Source organism: Pholcus phalangioides, unplaced genomic scaffold (genome assembly GCF_987345545.1).
Source record: "Pholcus phalangioides strain wild (caught in Gottingen) unplaced genomic scaffold, Ppha-v1.0 ptg000008l_1, whole genome shotgun sequence".
Taxonomy (NCBI): domain Eukaryota; kingdom Metazoa; phylum Arthropoda; class Arachnida; order Araneae; family Pholcidae; genus Pholcus; species Pholcus phalangioides.
The window spans coordinates 23521443-23543454 of record NW_028301601.1 but is presented as its reverse complement, the minus strand read 5'-3'; the positions used below and the strand labels follow the sequence as shown (position 1 = coordinate 23543454).

The 22012-nt window shown below is 40.6% G+C and overlaps 2 protein-coding genes across 2 annotated transcripts in view; both read left to right on the top strand.

Moving 5' to 3' along the window:
* Positions 1–793: 793 nt before the first annotated feature.
* On the top strand, positions 794–8029 carry LOC149084044 (apolipoprotein D-like). The gene is made up of 5 exons (XM_089234393.1): positions 794–1026; positions 3234–3373; positions 4058–4137; positions 4931–5032; positions 7844–8029. The coding sequence occupies exons 1-5, from the start codon at positions 898–900 to the stop codon at positions 7972–7974; spliced, it is 582 nt and encodes a 193-aa protein (XP_089090519.1). The 5' UTR covers positions 794–897; the 3' UTR covers positions 7975–8029.
* Positions 8030–9670: 1641 nt separating this feature from the next.
* LOC149084043 (nose resistant to fluoxetine protein 6-like) overlaps positions 9671–22012 on the top strand; it is a 31858-nt gene continuing 19516 nt past the window's right edge. The window contains exons 1-6 of the mRNA XM_089234389.1: positions 9671–9975; positions 14651–14796; positions 16415–16511; positions 16741–16843; positions 17700–17884; positions 19478–19672. Of these exons, the coding sequence (XP_089090515.1) occupies positions 9720–9975; positions 14651–14796; positions 16415–16511; positions 16741–16843; positions 17700–17884; positions 19478–19672 (982 nt within the window). The 5' untranslated portion in view covers positions 9671–9719. The remainder of the gene's footprint in view (positions 9976–14650; positions 14797–16414; positions 16512–16740; positions 16844–17699; positions 17885–19477; positions 19673–22012) is intronic.

Below are 22012 nucleotides of genomic sequence, written 5' to 3'. Positions count from 1 at the left end.
TGTATGATATTTCAGTGCTGCCATCTATACTTCAAATTGTGAGTGAAGTGTAATGATTGAATATTTGTAACGTTGTAGGCCTGTTGCTCTTTGTGGCGAGACTTTTTAACGGGGAGATCGGCTCGCATTCGCTCCTCGAAGTTGGAAACCACAGAAAACCAACTTCAGCCGACCACCACTGTGGGGTTCGAACCCGGATCCTCGCATCGCGAGTCCGTCATTTTAACCACTCGACCACCACAGCGGCCACATCAGATGACTAAAGACCACATTTAGCCCGCGGGTCATGGGCATGTGATAGATGTTGGCCAAGAATGAGTGGTTAACCTCTTGAAATTTTTTTTTTTTTTTGACGAAACGAGACACCTGAATCCGAAAATATCACCGGTTCGCACCAGCTATTACACTCACAGCACCAAACAACCCACATGGGTAAAGGGCTTACATCCCGGAAAGGGACAGAACACCGGTCGTGTCCGGTCTGACAGTTATTACTTACACTCAGGGCGGTAGCCAGCCATTCCTCTGCCCTGTGCAAGAATTTGAATTTAGTTCCCTTCTGGCCCATTTTTGATCTCTCATTCTGCTCCCCCCCCCTCCTTCCAAGAGGGCCCTGTGCGGGTGCACCTGTTGTTACACCTTCCTAGTTACTGCCCTGATTACACTACACAGATCTGAATCAATATCAGGTTAGATTTTGTTCTTCTCGCGAGCACCTGGCGTTGAAGAAAAAAAATAGATAATATTTTTATCTCGTGAAGGACAGACATATTGGTGTACAGATATGGAAATTCCTCGACATTCGACATTTCACGAGCTCGGAAATACGCCACTTGTCGCCATTTTTTTGTTCGTAAGTCCTCATTAGAATCGCAGGGTTTGACGAAGTCAGCGACAATGGCATCGTCCAGCTTCATGTTCATGGTTGCGTTCTTGGGCACCGTTTTCAGCTCGGCCACGGCGACTCTTCCCTACGGAGGGAAGTGCCCCGACTTGGATGTTGAGAAAGACTTCGACATCAACAGGGTAAGGTCTTGTAGTTTAATCATTGTGCAGCAACAGTGCTCAAATACACACTTTTGCATATATGCTCAATCCATCATCCGCGGGCCAAATGTGGTCCCTCGGAGTCATCGGATGCGGCCCGCCTACCTCATATCTAGTTTTGTACAAAAGCTTTGTCGCCGCCTGGGCAGTGGAGAGTGGTTAGGGAGTTAGCTTGTCTATCTACAGGTCTGGGTTCGAATCCCGGTTCGGGCATGGATGTCTACTAGCACTAACAAATTCCTCGGACGGATTATGCGGATCCTTTGGGAATGCGTGAGGATCACGTTATTATTAACTGAGCGGCACATTTACGGATCACTTAAGTGAGCAGCGGAAAATTTACACATTTTCTTAAGGAAGTCGTAGCGTATTTACAGATCACTGGACTGAGCCGCGGCACACTTAGGGGACCCGTGGCACATTTACATATCATTAAAGTGAAGTCTGCCACAGTACCAGAGGAGTACTTAATCTGTCCGCGGTGCAGTTTCACATCATTCAAGTTACCTTCATGAAGTAATTCCCACATCTCTTGAGTGACCAGCGCACAGTTTCAGAGCTTTTAAGCAGCCAACGGTCTGGTTCCATACCACTCAAGTTACCTGCGGCACAGTTCCAGATCACTCAAAATGACCTGCGGCACGTTTCGAAATCTCTTGAGTACACCGCGGCTAATTTACTGATTCGGTATTCAAGTGATTCGCGAAATATTTAAAGATCACAAACGTGACGCGTGACACAGTTCTAGAGCTCTTAAACGGCGTAGTTTCACAGCACCAAAGTCACCCACGGTACAGTCCCTGATCACTCGAGTGTCCCGTGCTACATTTACGGGTCACATATGTGGCCAGCGACATGTTTTCAAACCGATGAGGTGGCCCCATATTCTCGTTAAGGTTGAACACGCTCGCTCTATAGCAAAAGCTCTGGCTTTCCGAAGTCAATCATGTCCGGGCAAGATTAAGATGCCATGGCAGGTAATTAAGATGGACCCACAGAAACTGATAAAAATGTACAGATGTGAAGAAATATATTCAAGTGAAATATGGTGAGCAAAAAGTGTGAGACTTATTTCAGAATCCACAGCATGCTCACCACAACGGTGGAGCTGATAAGACTCCAGCTGTGGGGGCCCGGGACGATTCTCATCATGTTTTGTCTTTTCACGGTATATATTCGCTATAGGGACGCCCTAGAGTAGAGTCTGGCCTGATGCCCGCCAAAGATTCAGCCTAGGAGTCCTGGTCCAGGATGGGGGGGGGAGGGTTCGATGATGGATGATGACTCCCCCCCCCCCCCCCCACATTAACAGGAAGCTGGCCGGTATCTAGGAAGGGATACCGAGCAGAGATCGACCTTATTTATGAAATTTTATGTACAGTTTTACTGAAATTATCAATTAAGATTACCCTGAGAGAGTTCAATAAATAGAATGGGGTCTCACTCCCAGTGCCGTCTTAACGCATGGGCCCCACCCGGGGGCCTCAGGAAAATGAGAAGTGGTTGAGTTTTTCCGAGAATTTGCCTGGTAGGGCCTCAGAAAAATCATTTAATTGGCCCGGGGGGGGGGGGGTACATGGTGCTCTTAAGACGGCCCTGCTCACTCCTGAATATTTAGATTGGCTCCTCATGTTTTTAAGCCGGGCTCAAAGTTGGAAACTTTGACTTTGATCGGCTTTCAATACGGGATCTTTGACCCGGCCGGGATTTTTTTGCCGGCCTTTCTTACAAGATCTATAGCGTGGAAAAAAAAAAAAAGATTCGTTTTGGGGCACCCTTGACTGCAGCCCAATCAACCGCATATATAGGGTATAGTTAAGACTAGGGGCGACGAGAAAAATATGCTACAAAAGATGCCATTGTGGGATGGGGGGGGGGGGACCCTGCTTCAAGCTCGCCAACAATATCGGCATTTTATATTCATGCAATCAGGCCTCGAAGCTCAGGCCTCATCTGACCTTGAAGAAATATCAACATGCTAACTAATAGCAAACGTTTAGGTACCCTCAACAATTGGGACCCTTTTTATTAGAACTAACCAACCCTGATGGAAAGTAAAGCATTCAGATCATATTAAAATAATGTACATATATGTCTTTAAAAATCTACTAACAGGTTTCAATTACGCTATTAATTGTTTATTAATTAGAATATTTATTAATATACTCCTTTCTCTGTTCAAAAAGTTCCTTGGCTCGTGGTATCAGATCGAAAGGACCGTGGGCCTGTTGGACTTCGCCGCCAAGTGTGTCACCGTGACCTACACTGACCAAAATGACGGAGACAGGTCTATAGAAGTCCTGCACGAAGGAAAAGGTGCCGTCACGTAAGTCGACTGGTTCCCCCTCCCACTCGAAGCAGAGGGTAAATTTCATTTACCGAATTCACATGAAATCGTAAGAAGGGCTCACAACCACACAACTCCACATTTCTGAAAACCGGTTTTTAATAGTAGCTACAACAGCGTGGGTGATTTTAATGGTCCATTTTGCCTAGCCACGCTCCAAAACCGGTTCTGGCTCTGTGAAATTTCGAGGATGTGGGACACCGTCTTATAATAGGAATTCATTTTCTATTTCCGATATCGTCAAACACTCAGTGAAATGAAAAATTCCAATCCGGATCCACACCCACAGAATCCCGCTATGCAAAAACCGGTTTTGGGATGTGGCTACGCAATATCGACAAGTAAAATCTCTCGCGATATGCTAGTAACACCTCAAAACCTGCTATTTTCGCAGCGGAATTCTGCAGTTACAGACCTGCTTTATGCAATGACATCGACGATTCCGCAAATTTTTGTCGTGAAACCGAGGTGTCGTTACAAATGGAGTTGACGTTTTCACGACCTTTTTCGACGAAAAACGTGATCAGATTCAATGAAAACGCATGGAAGGAAAGTTATTTCATTATGGTTAGAATGACCATGTGTTTCATCGATAATGTGTGTACTGTATAGAATTCATTTTTGCTGAAGCTGGGTATTAAAGTCAATTTTTCGTACCGAAAGGGGACTCAAGAGGAAAGTTCGCCTAGTGGCTGTACCAGGCAAGAACGAACCTGCAAAGATGAGCATACGCTTCACTGACTGTTAAGTATCGTTAGATTTATTTTATAGTACTCATATATATGTGTGTGTTCCAATAAGTGTGATAAATGCGGTTATCATGCGTACTTACCAAGCATTTTGGTAAATCTGATAAATTTTCCCTGAATTTATTACTTTTACCGGGGTTATGCCTAATACTTAAGCGTTGCGTTGTTGGTGAACACGATGAATCGTACTATAAGATACGCTTATTCGTGATAATTCATACATGTATTGTGTCATTATATGGAGGTAAGACCGCAAAATTTTGTTATCATTATATCGGGGTCCAACTATATTCATCACACACATACTAGACTCGTTTGGGATTTTTGTCATATTTATCAAATTCGCCAATCACACTTGAATGTCCTATGCATAATCGCAGATAAAAGCGATAGGTTTCAAGTATTTTTCAAATTTACCAACGAAACTTGGTTATTTTGCATAATTACCGGTAAAAGTGGTAAAATTTTCAAACTTATCAAGATGATTGGTAAGTATGCATAATAACCGATTTATATATATATTTACGGTATGCATGATAACCGATTTATATATATATTTACGGTATGAATAATACCGTAACATATATATTCGAATACTATTCAAATGCATATTTTGACTAAAACACACCAATTTGACAGTTAACACGAATTGATGCGGGCGTCATTCTGGACGTGTGTATGATAAAAATTTGCTTTGAATCTGTGCGTGAGAATATATATCCTGTATGTGTGATGTATGAATACTGGTGTATGAGTACTAATATAATTTCTGCATTTCTCTTTACAGTGAACATACCGAGTAACTATTACGTCCTGAAGACGGACTACGAGAATTATGCAATCGTCTGGTCATGCAGGAATATTTGGCCCCTAAAGAGTTTCCACAATGGTTCGTAGATCATATATATATATATATATATATATACAGTCGACACTCGATATAACGACCCAGTTCGTCCGGTCGAAAACGGACGTTATATTGGGAGGGTCGTAATATTGAAAGTAAAACATACATGATAATCATTGGGACTTTTCCTATCGGTCGTTGTAATGGAATGGTTGCTATAACGTGGGATCATTATAACGAGCGTCGACTGCGTATATATTCTACTCTACTCCAATGTCATCATTTCTTGATAATTGAAACACTGTAGATATGTTTTATAACAGTGGTTCAACCTTTAGGTCGTGTATCCATGGGTACGTGAAGAACCATTTAATGGGGGGGGGGAATAAATGGTAATGAAGGAAAAATGGGTTCAATAATGAAGTGCAAAACAGTGCAGTGCATTTTTAGTACAGTTTACTAAATGGTATACATAGGGTCGCAACTAGGGGGAGCAGGCGGATCGCGTGCATCGGACACTGGACCAGAGGGGACGCAAATTTCATTCTCAAACCTTACCTTCAACATTAAAAGGGGATTCCAAAATGCGCACTTGCCCCGGGTGACCACGCATCTAGTTGCGGCCCTGGATATACAAGTTTCATACAGAATTTTAGGACTATGTCCCACCCATTTCGATGAGTAAGCGTGACTACTACGCATTGTTGAAGATCACGCATGCGTCTTACACATTTCCATTAGTATGCAATCCTCTCATAACGCTTCCTTCCATATTTCTACGAGTATGCATTTCATAAGCATTTCTAAGGTCGCATACTCATCCTATCATAAGTAAGCACGGCCCCCCTCCCCCATACAGTTCAATAAGTACGCAATTCTTACAAGCATTTTTTTCTCTATCTCTCTAAGGTTACGCACTCTTTCTACGTATTTCTAAAGACGCACTCTTTCTACGTATTTCTAAAGACGCACTCTTTCTACGTATTTCTAAAGACGCACTCTTTCTACGTATTTCTAAAGACGCACACTTCCTACACATTTCCATAAGAACGCAATCGTTTTAGACATTTCTAGAGCCATGTACACTTCCTAAGTAGGGTGGCCAGATGTCCCGGTTTTTCGCTATTAAATACTGTCCCGAAAAGACTTTCGGGGCCCTATTTGTCCCGGTTTTTCTTTGTGCTATCAAAGATCGAATGAAATGGCATCATATGCAACAGGGGCGTAGCCAGAAATTTCGTTCGGGGGGGGGGACCACTTTCATTTCGGGGGGGGACCAAAGTGACAGAACAATAGATTTGGCCATCTTTTTCCCTTTTTTCGGTCATTTTCTCACATTTCGGGGGGGGGGGGGGCAGACCCCCAAGTCCCCCCCCCCCGGCTACGCCCTTGATATGCAAATACAGTTCATCCCGCTTAATTAGGTTGATGTGGATATAAATCTCTGCTACAAAAATTTCTCCCATAAAGACAATGTTAAGACTCCCCGCTTAATTTGAATATCAACTTTTCTCCTCTCTTAATCGAATATTACGATTCACGTGGCAACTGTAAATGCATATTAACCACTATGTGCATTATATTTTTAGTAAATAAAACATTCGAAAATTATGACAAACATATTGCCAGGTAAGACTTATTAAAAACACAGACTTTAGTGCTTGAAGCGTCCAAATTGTCTTCGGTTACATACATTCAATTACTTTAGTTCATTTTTGTTTTCTGTAGAGCCAATAGAGGGCGCTAACATTTTCAATGGAAGAAAAAAATGTTAAAAAATCTGCATATAAATGCCACGGCTTCGTGAAATATCTTAAAATTAGAAAAATAATCGCGAAATAAAAAGATTTCTGTTTGAGTGCCTGATATGGAAGGTTGTATAATATCGGCGCGGATCCAGGGCGATATGTCAAGAGGGGCGATTAATTGTGTAGTCTCGTCAGATTGTCCCGTACTTTATAAGACAGATTACAAATTTAACCCTCCCCCCACCCGAGCACGACCAGGCTCAGTCGCTTGCGCGATATAAGCTTATTGCTCCGGAGAGAGCCATGCCATAATTATTTCCAGCCGGAGAACAGGCCAGAATAAAAGAAAGTAATTGTACTTGTCATAGAAGTCCTTCAATGAGGGGTACAAGGGACCTAATGACGAGCACGTACATTTCAGGAATATGGTACAGGACATTAACAATGCTACATAATAAAGGAAAAATATGAATTTATTCCCCACTTAACGAAGGGGTACAATAAGGACCTTGTGACGAGCGTTTGTAGTTTAAAAATATGTTACATGGTACAGGAAATTTTCAGTGCTACAAATTGAAAGAAACAGGAAAAGGTACCTATGCATGTGACGCGGAAGATGGTAGGTGGGGGGGGGGGTTTGATTAGCGAGGGCTACAATAAGGTGAGACAAATGGACAATGGGACCAAGTGAGGAGTATGTGTTGTTCAAAAATATTAGCACAGGGAATATTTGCAGTGCTTCATAAACGAGAAAGAGGGAGAAAGAAAGGGGGGGGGGGATCTGCTCTGCACCCCCTTAGCGACGGCTACAATAGGGAAGTAGGGACGATCATGTACAGTTCAAAAATGTGGTAAATTTACGAGATACAGACCAAGTTTGTCCATAATATCTATATAGCTCTTGGAAGGCGCGAACGCCCCATCGCCATCCGTTAAATACGCGCTTGGGCATATACAACCATTGATATCGCTGATCCCTATCAAAGTGATTTATGTCATCCGAGGTAATCTTACGTGCTAACGAATTAACGTTACAGATTAATGTAGTCGTTTATCTCTTATCCATCACCGTCCTCATTATTTTATTTTTTGTCTCAAATTGCAGAGAACGTGATGATTCTGTCCAGGAATCCCGACATCTCGGATGAGTTACTCGACCTGTTGTACGAGGAACTCGAGAAACAGAAAGTTGCTTCCAGGAAACTTTTGAAGAGGGTCAACCAATCAGGATGCTGAAAATTTGAACGCTGTAAACATGAAATGTGATTAAATCACGTATTTGGAAAACTTTGTGAAGTGTGCATTACTTCTCTCAGCTCCACTTCCCTTAAAGTTCGCACGTGCACCACACCAGGGCCGCTCTTACCAGACGCGGGGCCCCGGTGCTAAACTAATAGCGGGGGAATAAGGAGCAGGATGTTATAGCGATAATTCTGATATCGCACTTGCGCTCCAGGTGAATGAGTCGGATGTAGTTTTGTCAGAGTTATGGGTGTTTTGTATATTATAGTGTTGCCATCTATTTGAAGTGCAAATGGCAGAATCCTGAATTTTCGTATTATGCCAGCTTCGTGTTGAGGGCCTGCCTGGACTCTGCGAAGAGAATTTTTCAAATGGGAGACCGGTTCGCATCCGAGCCTTAAACTTAGATGGTCCACCGCTAGACACCTTCACCATACTTTTCCCGAATACCAATTAACCGAACAAGTGTCTCAACAAAATTGGTCCAGCAACTTCTAACGAGTGATGATACTTGCCGGAAAAAGCAATCAATACCCCGAGGGCAAGGCATTTGGAATACCCTCTTCACTCTGGATGTACACATTGCGTGTATCTAATTTTTAACGGTTTTAAAGGATTTTTAATGACTTTTTCAAGACCTTTCAAGAACTTTTTAACCAAAAGTTAATTAATTACTTGATTTTTTAAAAGTTTTTTTTGACGTACAATAAACACAAATCAATCAGAAAAAATGTTTCCAAATAGTCATTTTGGCTCAGGTGTGAAGAGGATACCGGGCAAATTCATTGTCCACTACCTCAGCGCAGTAAGACAATTTCTTTGTTCAAAATGACGTCTAATAGTTTAAAAGATCAACATAGGGAACAGCGAATAGTTGTAGCGATAACACTGGCGTCAAACTTTGCACAAACATGGCGGATACGCCACAGGGCTCCCAGGAGCCCTGCCCGAAGGGACATTCCACGACCACTTTGTGAAGGCAGACACCTTCACTGCGAATGGAATGGATGTAGAGGTCTTCAGATTCCAATTCAGCGAAAGTAGACATCTTAAGCTGCGAATGAAGCAGAGGTTGACATCTTAAGCTGCGAATGAAGCAGAGGGTGACAGCTTCAGCTGCCAATGAAGCAGAGGTTGACAGCTTCAGCTACGAATGAGGAACGAAAAGAAATCTTTAGCTGCGAATGAAGCCGAGGCTGATATCTGATATCTTCAGCTGCAAATGGAGCAGAGGCAGCAATCTTCAGCTGCGAATAAAGCCGAGGCAGACATCTACAGCTTCACGCTTGTATATATATATATATGTGGGATCAGATATAAACTTAAAAATTTCTTCGGGAAAGGTCATTAAAACGGAAACAAAAGTAATGAAAAATTTGTCATTATATCCGAGGCGGTCACTTTTCATCGACGTTATAAGCAAGGTTCATTAACATAATTATTTATGGAGGGGGGAATCAGACCGAACTTCCAATTGTTGACGTTATAAACCAGGTGTCGTTACAATCGAGCTTGACTCCGCGATAATACTAAAACCAACGACATCTTGCGCTTTATCAGTGACAAGTGCTTTCTGGAGATGTCATTAGAATAAAAAGAGAAATGAATGTTCCCATCAGATACTCCCAAAAACATGTTGCGCGACACTTGAATAACACGAGAAGACAGTTGTTTGCTTGTTCGTCGCACATCGAACGTCGACTCATAGACAAGTTACAAACGGCGAACGAGCTGCCGAAATGAACCACGCAGACTTCGCATTTATGTTGTTGGTATCCGCGACGTTCTGGCAATCGTTAAGCAGCAATATTGCAGAGAACCGAATAATTCATGAAATGACACAAGCTAGAATTACTGAAACTAATCGTGATTTCATCAAACATGCACGCGGGCGACGGGTGTCGAGGGTTCACGAATCCCTCGTAGCAAATAATAGCTGCGTCCGGGATCTGGTTTTTATTAATGAACACTTGGACGAAGATTGGGCCAAACGCAGTGAGTATTATCAAATAATTTTCCATCACGTGTCATTACTGAATTTCGGACTATATTTTACAAATGTTGGAGCTATTCCTTTGTGGCAGTGGTTCCCGTACTTTTTTGGAAGCACGTCCCCCCTTTTGACTGATTATATAAATAATTTTGTCTTTTGATGTACTTAGTGTTCCTTATGAAAGATGGAAATGTAGCAAGGCGAATGGGCGCGGTAGCCCAGGTCGATAAGATACTCGCCTAAAGTACCGAAGGATGTTTAGAGATGTCGCGAGTTCGATACCCGGTTCGTCCTTGTCAGAAAACTTTCCTGACACGGGGGTAAAACAGAAATGGTGACGGGACCGCAGAAAAAATTTCTGCCGCAGGGAATCCCCCGTCGCGAGGGGTTAGTGCACCAACCTCTCGATGAGTATAGAAAATAAGCCTGCCGTTCGGAATCGGCAATAAATTGTAGGTCCCGGTCTAACTAGCCCTCGCGTGCAGAAAATTGACCGTGGTGCGACAAAAAATGATCAAGTAGCAAGGTGAATGCTCTTGAATTTCGTGTACAGGGTGATTAAGAATGAATCATCCGATTTCAAAATGATTCTACACTTGAAATCGACCGTTAACAAAAGTTGTTCATAAAACGCAAACGCATTCCACCCCCCCCCCCTCATGTTCACATATATTGCTTATCATTATGTGATTTTAATTTTTAAGAAATATACGGTTTTGAAATCGCTTGATTTTCTCTCTGAGTCATCCTGTTAGGGGTCATTCAAGTATTACGTCAGCATCGATGGGAAGCGAGGGGGGTTTCCGATTTGCTGACTTTTGATGACGGGGGGGGGGATTTGGATGATGCTTACGTCATCAACCACCCTTTATGAAGAAGATATGAAATATTCTTAAAGACATCTTATTCGGTGCGCAAAAAACGGAAAAAAAACCTTTCGATAGTTATTGGGCATCTGAACTAACATTCTCCCTATTGATAAGTCTCCTACAGAACCACTTTCGTGATCGCTAAACGTTTCAAGGATCCTTCAAGTGCTCTGGAACAGTGCCACATGTCACTCAAGGGATCTGTAAATGTGCCACGGATCGTTTAAGCGTTCTGGAATTGTGTCACGGGTTACTTAAGTGATCTTTGAAATGTGAACGTGATCTTTGAGGCCTACTTCAGTGATCTGAAAATGTGCCACGGGCCACTTAAATGCTCTGGAATTGTGCCACGGGACATTTAAGCGATTTGTAAATGTACCGCTTAGTTCATTTTTACAAAATTGGGTTTGAGGGAGGGCAAGCCACATCCGATAACCTTCAGGGCCACATTTAGTCCGCGGGTGAAGGGTTTACCATATATGGCTCAAAGGGTGGGTCGCAATTAATTTCTTACCGAGAAATTTTGAGTTTTTTTGCTTAAAAATTTTTTTTTTTCGTCTGGAGGGGAGGTGCATGAGCCCCCTATGCTCCCCCCTCCCGCATACGTTTCTGGTAGTTACAATTCACCAATATGCGTTAGGAGGTAGGGGGCAGTGCTGACTGACGAAATTTTGCTGACAAGGAGGGGGAGGGATCAGAATTTTGCTGGCAAGGGGGGATGGGGGTCAAAAATGGATAAAAATTTGCTGACTTGAGCGGCCCCTAAAGTATTAACTTGATATATATTTATTATCGTACAAGTAGAATTTGATAGAACTGAATTGTACGATACATAGTTATTAGCTCAGCTGAGTGAAAACATTTTTCGCTTTCGACATACAGTCGAATCCCGTTATAACGAACTCTTAGAGACCGGATAAATCACTTCGTTAATTACTTTTTGCATTGTTCCTAGGTAAACTTACCTGGGGATTAGAAAAAGTGTTCGTTAAAACGAGATTTTCGCTATAACAGTATTCGTTAAAATGGGATTCGACTGTATTTTTTAAATAAAAGTGACTCTATTTATTTTCTATCTATTTCTCCCAATTATCTTGAAATTATTTCTTTCAATTATCTTGAAATTATTTCTTTCAATTATCTTGAAATTATTTCTTTCAATTATCTTGAAATTATTTCTTTCAATTATCTTGAAATTATTTCTTTCAATTATCTTGAAATTATTCCACTCATTGGTTCCTCTTTTAAATTTTGGTTTTCTTTTTTAAGCATTTGCATGAATTCTGTAAGTTTATGAAGTGGCCCATCGGCGTGCCACTTCATAAAGCTTCAAGGGAAGCTTCACGTGGCCCGCGGGTCATGCGCTGAAGACCTCCTGCTTGCACGCACAAATGGGGAGGTTGCTTTTTCTCGCTGAAGATGTTCCTTTTTTAATCTCAGGGAGTCAAGCTCTGACTTGAAGGATTGTGGGTGTTGGACACACACCTGGTGAATAAGAACTAGACAAAAGATACAATACAGATGTAATAAAAAAAGAACAAAAGCAAAACCTATTTGGAATCTACATAGCGATTGGTTGTATGAAATATCCGAGAATAAGAAGGTCTTGGCAAAGAATGGTCAATATTGGCCCATTATAAATGTAGATGACCTCAGATTTGCTAGCTTTAGGTGTTGTAGATAGATAGGATCTAAGAGAAGGACGAGATGCCAAAAAATGCCAGACATATATTCATGTCTGGGGAAATCAAGGATCAGGAACCAAACTGCTTTCACATCAATATCACACCATGTCTTATTTCACAAACTGAAACTCAGACCTCACATTTGTGTGCTTCATGTATGCTCGATAAGATTTGAAAAAAAAAAAAAAAACTGAAATTTACGTTTTTATTGTAAATTTTGAATATCAATAATGCAAAAACATCTCAAAAAAATTCAAGAAATGAATGCCGAGTCTGCAATATGTGGGTCAGCGCTGAATGATCCAAATTCGGATTTCGAGAATGTGTGTATGTGTGTGATGAAAATCATCATCCACTAGAAACCCCCATAGCGAGAGATTTCAGTGGTAATTACAATGTTTTAATAGATGTAGTGTAATAACCAGACCAGACCAGAATTGAACTTTGAGCCGATTGCCAGCCCGCGAGGGCCAACTGCCGGCATAAAAACTGGCCAAGAAGGCCTGTGAAGAAGAAAATGTGTCCATGTTTGTAGATAGATATGTGTTTGCATGAATGTGTAGTGTATGTAAAAAGAACTGGTCAAATTGGTTAAAAGTCATGATCTGGCTATAAGCAGGCAAATGCCACCACAGTTCACAGAAGCAGGTCACACAATCTGCAGCTAGCAACATCTATTCGAAGTGGAATGGGGGAAAAAACAACACATGGGAGTCGTGACGCAAAAACACCAGCTGTAACATCAAAAATGCAATACAGGTAATAAAGTTCTGTTTCAACTCATTGCGTCAGAAATTAATGGGGATTTCAATAAAAGGATCTTCTACTGATTGTAAGGGTATTTATCGTTTGACTACGTCAAAAGTTATGGAAAAGAAAGGAAAAATGTTCAAAATATATGTATTTTGATGAATAATAAAACACGTTCGACAAAATGGCTGAAAATCTGCTTACGTAATACTTGAATGGCCCCATCCCAATTATCACTGAAGAAATGCCATTCATTTTAAAGCGATTACAGTTCCCGATTCGTTTAACTTTTGCCATGACAATCAACAATGCGCAAGCAAGGCCAGTCGTTAGCAGTGGCAGGTATCAACCTACTTGAGCCCTGTATTTCTCACGGACAGCTTTTCGTCGCCTGTTCGCGTGTTGGTAATCCCAAAAACTTGTACATCTACACACCAGATGGAAAAACAAAAGATATCGTGTATCCACAAGCGATTGCCTCAAGTTTTGAATTAAAATATTTAAAAATTAAGGAATTTTTTTCTTACTTGATGCAGAAATGTTTTTGACTAAGAAATAATTAATAAGCTATACGTATATAAATTTTTTACGGGACGGGCAACGTCGCCGGGTATCAGCTAGTTTCTTATAATTTAAAAACTTCAATTTTTAAATTTTCAAGAAGATATTTGTCTTTTGATTTTTTCAGTATTTATCGTGAATGATTAAGAGAGTAGTTCACACACAAATTGCAAAAAACGTAAATAGAATTCAGTGTTGCGAAAATTCCGAAAAAACTGTAGTTGTCATTGCGATTAAAAAGAAATAAAATAGCTTCACACTTTAATGATTTTAATAATAAAGTCTTCCCAGTCAAGTTGTGCTTCACAACGAAACCATCTTTACATTGGCGTTTCTCATCTGACCAATTGGTACAAACTTGAAACGACTAGTGTTTCCCCGCATTTGCTTCCGAAGAGACATTTACACAAACACGTGTTTTTTACTGTTATTTATTCATTTATTTTTTTCATTTCACTTTTTTGGCCCTCTAGTCATTCTTCATTTTCTTTGCGTACATTTAAAAAAATAGAGATTTCCAAACCACTGCAAACTTGCCAACAGAGCGATTTGTTGCCAAAAACATAGTACTTTCACACCATCAATATCTAGATAAATTATTACATTTACAAATGCGGCATTTTTTTTGTAAATGACTTGTTAGAGTAAATTTTCCGTTGCGCCAGTTCGAGATCTTCTGAATCACCCTGTATATTCATTTTCACTTCTTCAGTGCCCCTGAAATATAAAATTTGTTGGGAATAATCTAATTGTGTACTCGAAGATTCTTTATATTCAATTAGCGTTTTTTTTTACATTATCACGTGACGCAGTGATAGAAGCTTCAAGTCATCCGAAAGTGTATCTAACGAACTGGGAGACGCATTGGCCTGGCGATGAAGACTATTGCCTGCGGGCCGTGAAGGATGAGGCTTTCCAAGGCAAATACTGCGTCGTCGAGAACACAATCACAGTCAAGGTACATACAAGCACAATCAATTTTAGCTCGTACAACTAACTCAAATCCTGTCTTTAATAACGAATATGTGTGGGTACGATAATATGAATATGTTGTAAGATAATATCAATATGTGGTACGATAATATTAATATGCTGTACGATAAATTTTAGCTAAATGTGCCTATAACCCTTTCAGACCCTGCACGCACAAAAAATGTAGTAGCGGTCTAGTGGCCATAGTAACGGACTCGGACCCACGTTCGAGCCCCACCGTAGTAGCTACAGTGGTGGTCGGGTTAAGTTGGTTTTCTGTGGTTACCAACTTCGAGGCACGAATGTGAGCCGATCTCCCTGTTAAAAGTAATTGTGTGGGTTTTGATTTAGAAATATGTGAATATGAAATTTGTGGGCTTTTCATCAGAGGGCAGCACTTCAAGTTGAACTCTCAGGTGGTTTTTTTATAGGATGGCTTCTAGGAGAAAGTATCTCCGGGAAAAGTTTGTGATTTATTTGCAATTCTGGGGAAAAACTGCAGGTGAATATGAATATACACTGCATTATCTTCGCTGAAAAATTGAATGAAGTTAATTATTTCTTGGAGTTATAAAAAAATTTCCTGGATTTGTTTTTTTAAGCATTTTTTGAGAATCAAAAATGCAAAAAAACCATCTTGAAAATTCTAAAAAAATGAATGCTCGGATCTGAAAGGTGTTTAATAGACTACGGACTCCAGGAAATCAATTGCGCAACGTATTTCTAGTTGCACTAAGTTACCACAGTAGAACCTCTCGATAATGGATACCCCATGGGACCAAAAGTTTTGTCCGCTAATTTGGGGGTACTATATGAGGTGGAACATCGTTTATACGACTTTCACATTTATACAATGTTTGGCTTCGCTCACAATTGGGGGGGGGGGTTCCTATACATTTTAATGTTAAAATGCATATGTGCAAAAGTGGATAGACTGGTCGTTATACATAATCACTCTAATCGTCTCGATACATATACATCTATAAAGGACGCTCGTTAAAATTTCACTACATTTATCACTTTATCGTGGATTATGCATAATTCCCAAATAAAGTTGGGAAGTCTGATAAATATGGAAACCAATTAATTATTTTTACCCTTTCCATGATACGTGCACTATGTTATCATGTTACGCAATAAGAACTTAATTAAAATAAGTGTGAAAAAGATAAAAAACATTCATAACAGAATTATGTCTTGCAATGTTGGCTTTCTTCACATGTATCAACAAACAAAACCACATTACTGTTCGAATTCATCATCCTGGACCATAGTTATGTTCAGTTAATTAAGTAATTAATTGACGATCCATCATATTTATCATCATGAACTTGGGGAATTAAACATAATCTCAGTTGAATATGATATATTCTCGCGGTTTATGACCAAAAACCGATGAATTAGAGTTTGCCTTATTTTACTGTCCGCTAATGGGGAGTGAAATACATTATACCCCTATTCCACTGGAACGAGGATCAGAAAAGTGTCTGCTAGCGGGAGGTGTCCGTTAACGGGGAGTGCCCGTTAGGGGAAGTTCCACTGTATAGGATACATCTCAATCAATAAACCATACTTTATGACATATGAATTTTTTACTTTTATAGGACAACGAAAGCATCAGAATGCTGTCAAGCCTTTGTCTTCCAGACAGCTGCGAACCGTATGATATCCTACACATACCGATCGTTGCGCAACTCCTGTGTGAGTATATGCTCGATAGTATAATCAGTCTTTTCAGTAGAGACGGTAATGTCAGAATTCAGACAGGATGTATTCTGTCGACAGACTTGGATCACATGTATAATCAAAATGGCATTATATGGTACTATTCCTCACGATTTTTCTTTCAGTAAGTTGTTGATTGCTTTCGATCCTTTTTCACGCAAAACAAATACTGTCTAAATCTATGTTCATGTTGTGGTTCTTGCAGATCCTTGGACAAAGATGAGAGAAGACGACGCCCTCGCAGAGATCACGAACGCCGGTTGCTTGGGACAAAGGGTCTTTTGGGATTTATCGACCATCGCATTCGTGTAAGTTCGTTCGTTGGATTATAACTCACTGACAGGGGTGGGCTTAAGCAGGGCCGTTTCAAGAGCATCATAGGCCCCCCGGGCCAAGTGATTTTTCTGAGGCCCTACCAGGCAAATCTTGAAAATTTCAACCAGATCTCATTTTTATGAGGCCCTTTTTCTTTCTAAATAGACCTTCTCACTTTCGCCTCATGCGAAGGGATGAGCCCATGAGAAGCATGGGCCCTCATGGCCGGGGGACCCATGCCTTAAGACGGCACTGGGCTTAAGTATTTAGTGGCCCTCTAAAATGGAGCTTCCCAATTCCACAGCGTAAATGAACACCCTGATTTACATTGGCAAACGGGAATGAATATCAAACTACTATTTCATCGTCGTAAAGAAAACTTACTCGACAATGAACTAGTGAACGCTGCTCAGTGAAAAAAAAAATGTCGAATGTGCCCCAGGTACTTTAAGATTGGGGAGATATCGGGACTAGAGAACCGATTATATACCCAGGGCCGCTGCTAGATACTCTTTCAGCTGGACAAGCATGCATTATGTGTGCCTCCCTCTTATAATTTTAAATAAGTTTAAAAGAAAAATTTAGCGCCTCCTTCGGTCTAGCGTCCGGAGGAGAATTAGATCTACCGGTATTTTTTCCTTGGCTTAGGGGGGAGGGGTTATATGAAAATCCTAGGGGAGCTCAATGTCTGAATTTTAGAGGTCTGGGACGGACCTCTTTTCTGTTAGGTTGGTCCTCGCGCCTCTTTTTACTCTCCCCAGGGGTTCTGTAGGCTCCATCGCGATATATATGCATGACAACTTGTATATTGCTGGTTTTAATATTTGAATCTAACGAATACATCTGTAGGTGTTTTACCGGTGTGTTCATGGTGCTTGCCGCAATAGGAACAAGCCTGACGATTCAAGAACGTTTAAAAGCCAGGAGGTTGAAATATGAGATCGTAAGAGATTGCGATGGCCTCAATGGACTCGAGATGCAGAATCCAGTCGACGACGACGACATGATGATGTCTCTTCTCGCCAAAAAAGGAAGTAAGTACAAACCATTGGCATAAAATTCAGGTTTCAGGCTATCTATTTGACGAATCGGCGATAAATCTGGTAACCTTGTGCTAACCAAACCGCACGTTAGAAAAAGAAAGAAAGAGGAAAGAGAAAAAAATATACTGTAGAATCCGTACTATCCGGCCTAATAGATGGCGGAAAGCACGGGCGGATAACAGAAATGCCGGATAGGCCGAAATTCTATAAATACTCACTTCCTACTCCCACCATACCATCAAAAACACCACATTAATACCAAAAACCACTCCTATTCATATTTTGTGACAGGTCAGTACTTTATATACAGATGTAATGCACTTTATGCATAAATAATTATATAATGTAAATGTTTGCTATTCACCGTAACTGTAAGTTTTAAAACTTTATTACAGCACAAGATGTCCAAGAATTTTAATATTGTTACGGAAATTATGTAAATAGTTCTTGTTTGTCATTTATTACGTCATTTTTCGCCTTTAAATTGTCATTGTCTTCTGTGAAAATAAAAATCAACACACTCCTCTGTAAACCTCGCCAAATTGGTAACAAACTTGGTGTAGTTTGGCAACAGCACTGATAATTTGGTGACGTCACGGTGCCAAAAGACTAGGCCGGATAGTCGAGATTATACTGTATATATATATAAAAGGTATTTATTAGAAAGAGTATTAGTGATAAGGTAGATGAGAGATTTTTTTGGAGTCTTTTCTTCTCAGCCTCATATATACATAGGGGCCATTCAAGTATTACGTAAGCAGATTTTCAGCAATTCCCCCCCCCCCCCCTTGTCAGCCAAAGTCAGCAAAACACTGAAACCCCCCTCCCCCCGTGTCAGCAAAATTTCGTCAACTGCTTCATATCTTCAAAAAGGGGTGGTTGATGACGTAAGCAACTTTCAAACCCCCCCCTCCCCTTGTCATCAAAAGTCAGCAAATCCGGAACCCCCTCCCCCCCCCGATGCTGACGTAATACTTTAATGACCCCCATAGTAGAAAGATATATAATATATATGTGTGGAAAAATCATTAGCGTGAAGGAATATAGAAAGAAAGAAGAGTAATAAAAAGCAACTCATATATATATATATATATGTATATATATACTTAGATAATAGGGTTACTATATAAGGCTTCGCGATGGTGAAGAGGGAGGAAAGAAAACACGGAGAACTAGTTTCAATTTATTCCACTGGCGTTTGGACGCAATATTACGCCCTTTATCGTAGAGAGGCTAAAGTTCTGCGGAGTGCCAACCATTGTTTGATTGGCTGTTCGCACACAAAAACATTACCATTGCTAAACGTTTCACTTTTCATACAATAATGTCATATAATCATATAGAGAGTGAAACACAGTAGAAGTCCGCTATAACGACAGATCACAAACACGAGAAACATTTACGTTATAACGGACTTTTCATTATAAGCGGATGTTTTTCTTGTAACATACGATTTTGGCAATCATCTGGAAATCACTCATTATAATTACAAAATACTTGTTATAAAAAGCTGTACTTTTTACTGCAATTTATTAGTCATGAATTTTGACGAGAGATGTCCTCTGATTACTTTCTAAAATGTAGGGTTCAAACCGATCAAGGACTTCATGAAATGTTTCTGCTTGATCAGAAACCGCGCCGAACTGCTCGAAATAAGGAAATCCCAGGACAGCCGTCAGCTCTCTTGCCTACACGGGATCCGTTTCCTCAGCATGTCCTGGATCATCATAATCCACGCTTACACCAATGCCTTAGACGCTTACGGAATAGTTGACAGCGGTAAGAACTCGTCTATATTTTAGGAAAAAATATGCGCCAATGACATCATGAAGGCAACAAGTTAATAATTGCGTTTATGGGGGGGGGGGGATTACACGGATTTCATAAAAGTTAGAGTTTAAACTATACTGTTATTACGAAGGTTTTAACAACTCGCTGTTGCGAAGATATATTTTGGAAAGAGAGAAATTTCAACTGCCCCTGCGGGGAATCGAACCCACGTCCTTTCACTTTCCCGGGTGAACGCACTAGACTACAGAGGCACTGAATCTCTCAATCTTTCCTTGGAGCTCGTGTACACTGAAAGGGACCGTACATGGACGGCCGGACCAGACTCGGACCAAGCTCACAACTGCTGGCGCTGCCACCAGATGGCGACTTATACAAGGATGACGTCACTCTCCGCTACCATATATACGAAGGTTTTAACACAACTGGCTGTTGCAAAGATATATTTGGAAAGAGAGAAAAAAAAATTCATTGAGTCTGGTCCGGCCGTCCACATGTACGGCCCCTTTCAGTGTACACGAGCTCCAAGGAAAGATTGAGAGATTCAGTGCCTCTGTAGTCTAGTGCGTTCACCCGGAAAGTGAAAGGGCGTGGGTGCGATTCCCCGCAGGGGCAGTTGAATTTTCTCTCTTTCCAAAATATATCTTCGCAACAGCCAGTTGTTAAAACCTTCGTATATATGGTAGCGGAGAGTGATGTCGTCCTTGTATGCTGTTATTATATTACAACTATACTGTCAAATTCGATTATAACGGCGTTTGTTGTAACGACGCCTCGATTATAACCAGAGTAATTGTCAGTACGGACTGATCCCTATGAAGAATACTGTTGTTAATGAATGTTGCTTATAACATCATTGTAAAGCAACTATCTCTCGGATATTAAGAGAAATTTTTCGTCAATGTTGCTTCCGTTTCGATGACGTTTTCCCAAAGACATTCCTAAGATTAGAGCTGATCGCATCCAGGGAATATTCGTCTGTATGGCTAACGTTGGAAAAAAAATTTATACAGTCCATTGCGCTTAATGTGATCACTTGGACTAGGTTTTTTTCTATGGCCTAAGAACCGACGGAATAATATGCTCCACAGAAAATGCATTCATGCCTTTAAAATTTGCCGTTAGAAACACCTAAAGATATGCCTTCATAAATTATCTGACCATATTTCCTTGAGGAGATTATAGGGGAATCGCCAATCATTGTCCAAAATGATGCCAATGACACAAATAAAATCGCCAAATGATGCTAATATCGCCGAAACATTGGCAATCATTGTCAAAAACGACGCCAAATTTAGGTGAAATTGTCAATTGTTGCTAATATCGTCAAAGCATTGCCAATTGTGGGGGGAATGAAGCTAGCGAAGAGTGAAAAAGGGGGGGGGGGAATCCCTCTTCATCGTTCTGTCGAAATATACAAAATAATGTTCGAAAAACGAAAATATGCCCTTAAATTCTGAAAACCGTGAAAGAATACGTTAAACTTACTAGAAATCATGGAAAATGCTCTATAGTAGGGGTCTTCAACCTTTTACGCTCGAGGGCCACATAAAAAATTTGTAGCGTTCCGCGGGCCACTCATTAACACGATGGGGGGGGGGGGTCATGGGCGGAGTCGACTGAATAAATGTATATGGGAATTGGTGTCATAATCGTGCTCTACCTCCAAGTCTAGGGTGACCATACATCCCGTATTTCAAGGGACAGTTCCGGTATTTTCTGTTTTTTTAGCCGTCCCGACTTTTTGGCAAAAGTGTCCCGGTTTTTCCCGTATTTCACAGGAAGCCTACTTGAATTTTTATTCTTTATTGAAGTCAAAGATTGACATTATTTTTCAACTCATAAATTATTTTATGATAATTACAACTATAAATAAGAATATTAATCTCCCACGTTTGCCTTGGCAAACATTTTTTTTTTTTTTCGTGGAATACATTTTAATCCACTGCAATTTGCAGTGTTGCATCATTTTTCGCCATTTTGATTTTTCCGTAATTTCAACAATATTTGCCAACTTTGTTTGGTTTTGGCGATAATTGGCGATTCCCCGTATGTTCCCGTATCTATCTTCGCCTATGCACATGGTAAAATTGACGGCAGGTGAAAGCATTCTTCTTCGACCACCTACTGAAATATCTTCACTGAGACAGAGCGGTGGGCCATGTTCTAGTTAGGAGGAGGAGGTGCATATGTTACAATAAATGTGATAAATCGGTTACTATACATAATAAACGGTTATTATGCATATTTATCAATCATCTTACTAAAATTGATAAATTTACCACTTTAACTGAGATTATGCATAATCATCGTTGGTAAATCTGATAAATA

Excerpts from the sequence above, each read along its gene's own strand:
- LOC149084044 (XM_089234393.1), top strand. The coding sequence starts at position 898 with ATGGCATCGTCCAGCTTCATGTTCATGGTTGCGTTCTTGGGCACCGTT. Across the intron at positions 3,374-4,057 it reads GAAGGAAAAGGTGCCGTCAC|GGGACTCAAGAGGAAAGTTC; the intron begins GTAAGTCGACTG and ends TCGTACCGAAAG. Across the intron at positions 4,138-4,930 it reads GAGCATACGCTTCACTGACT|TGAACATACCGAGTAACTAT; the intron begins GTTAAGTATCGT and ends TTCTCTTTACAG.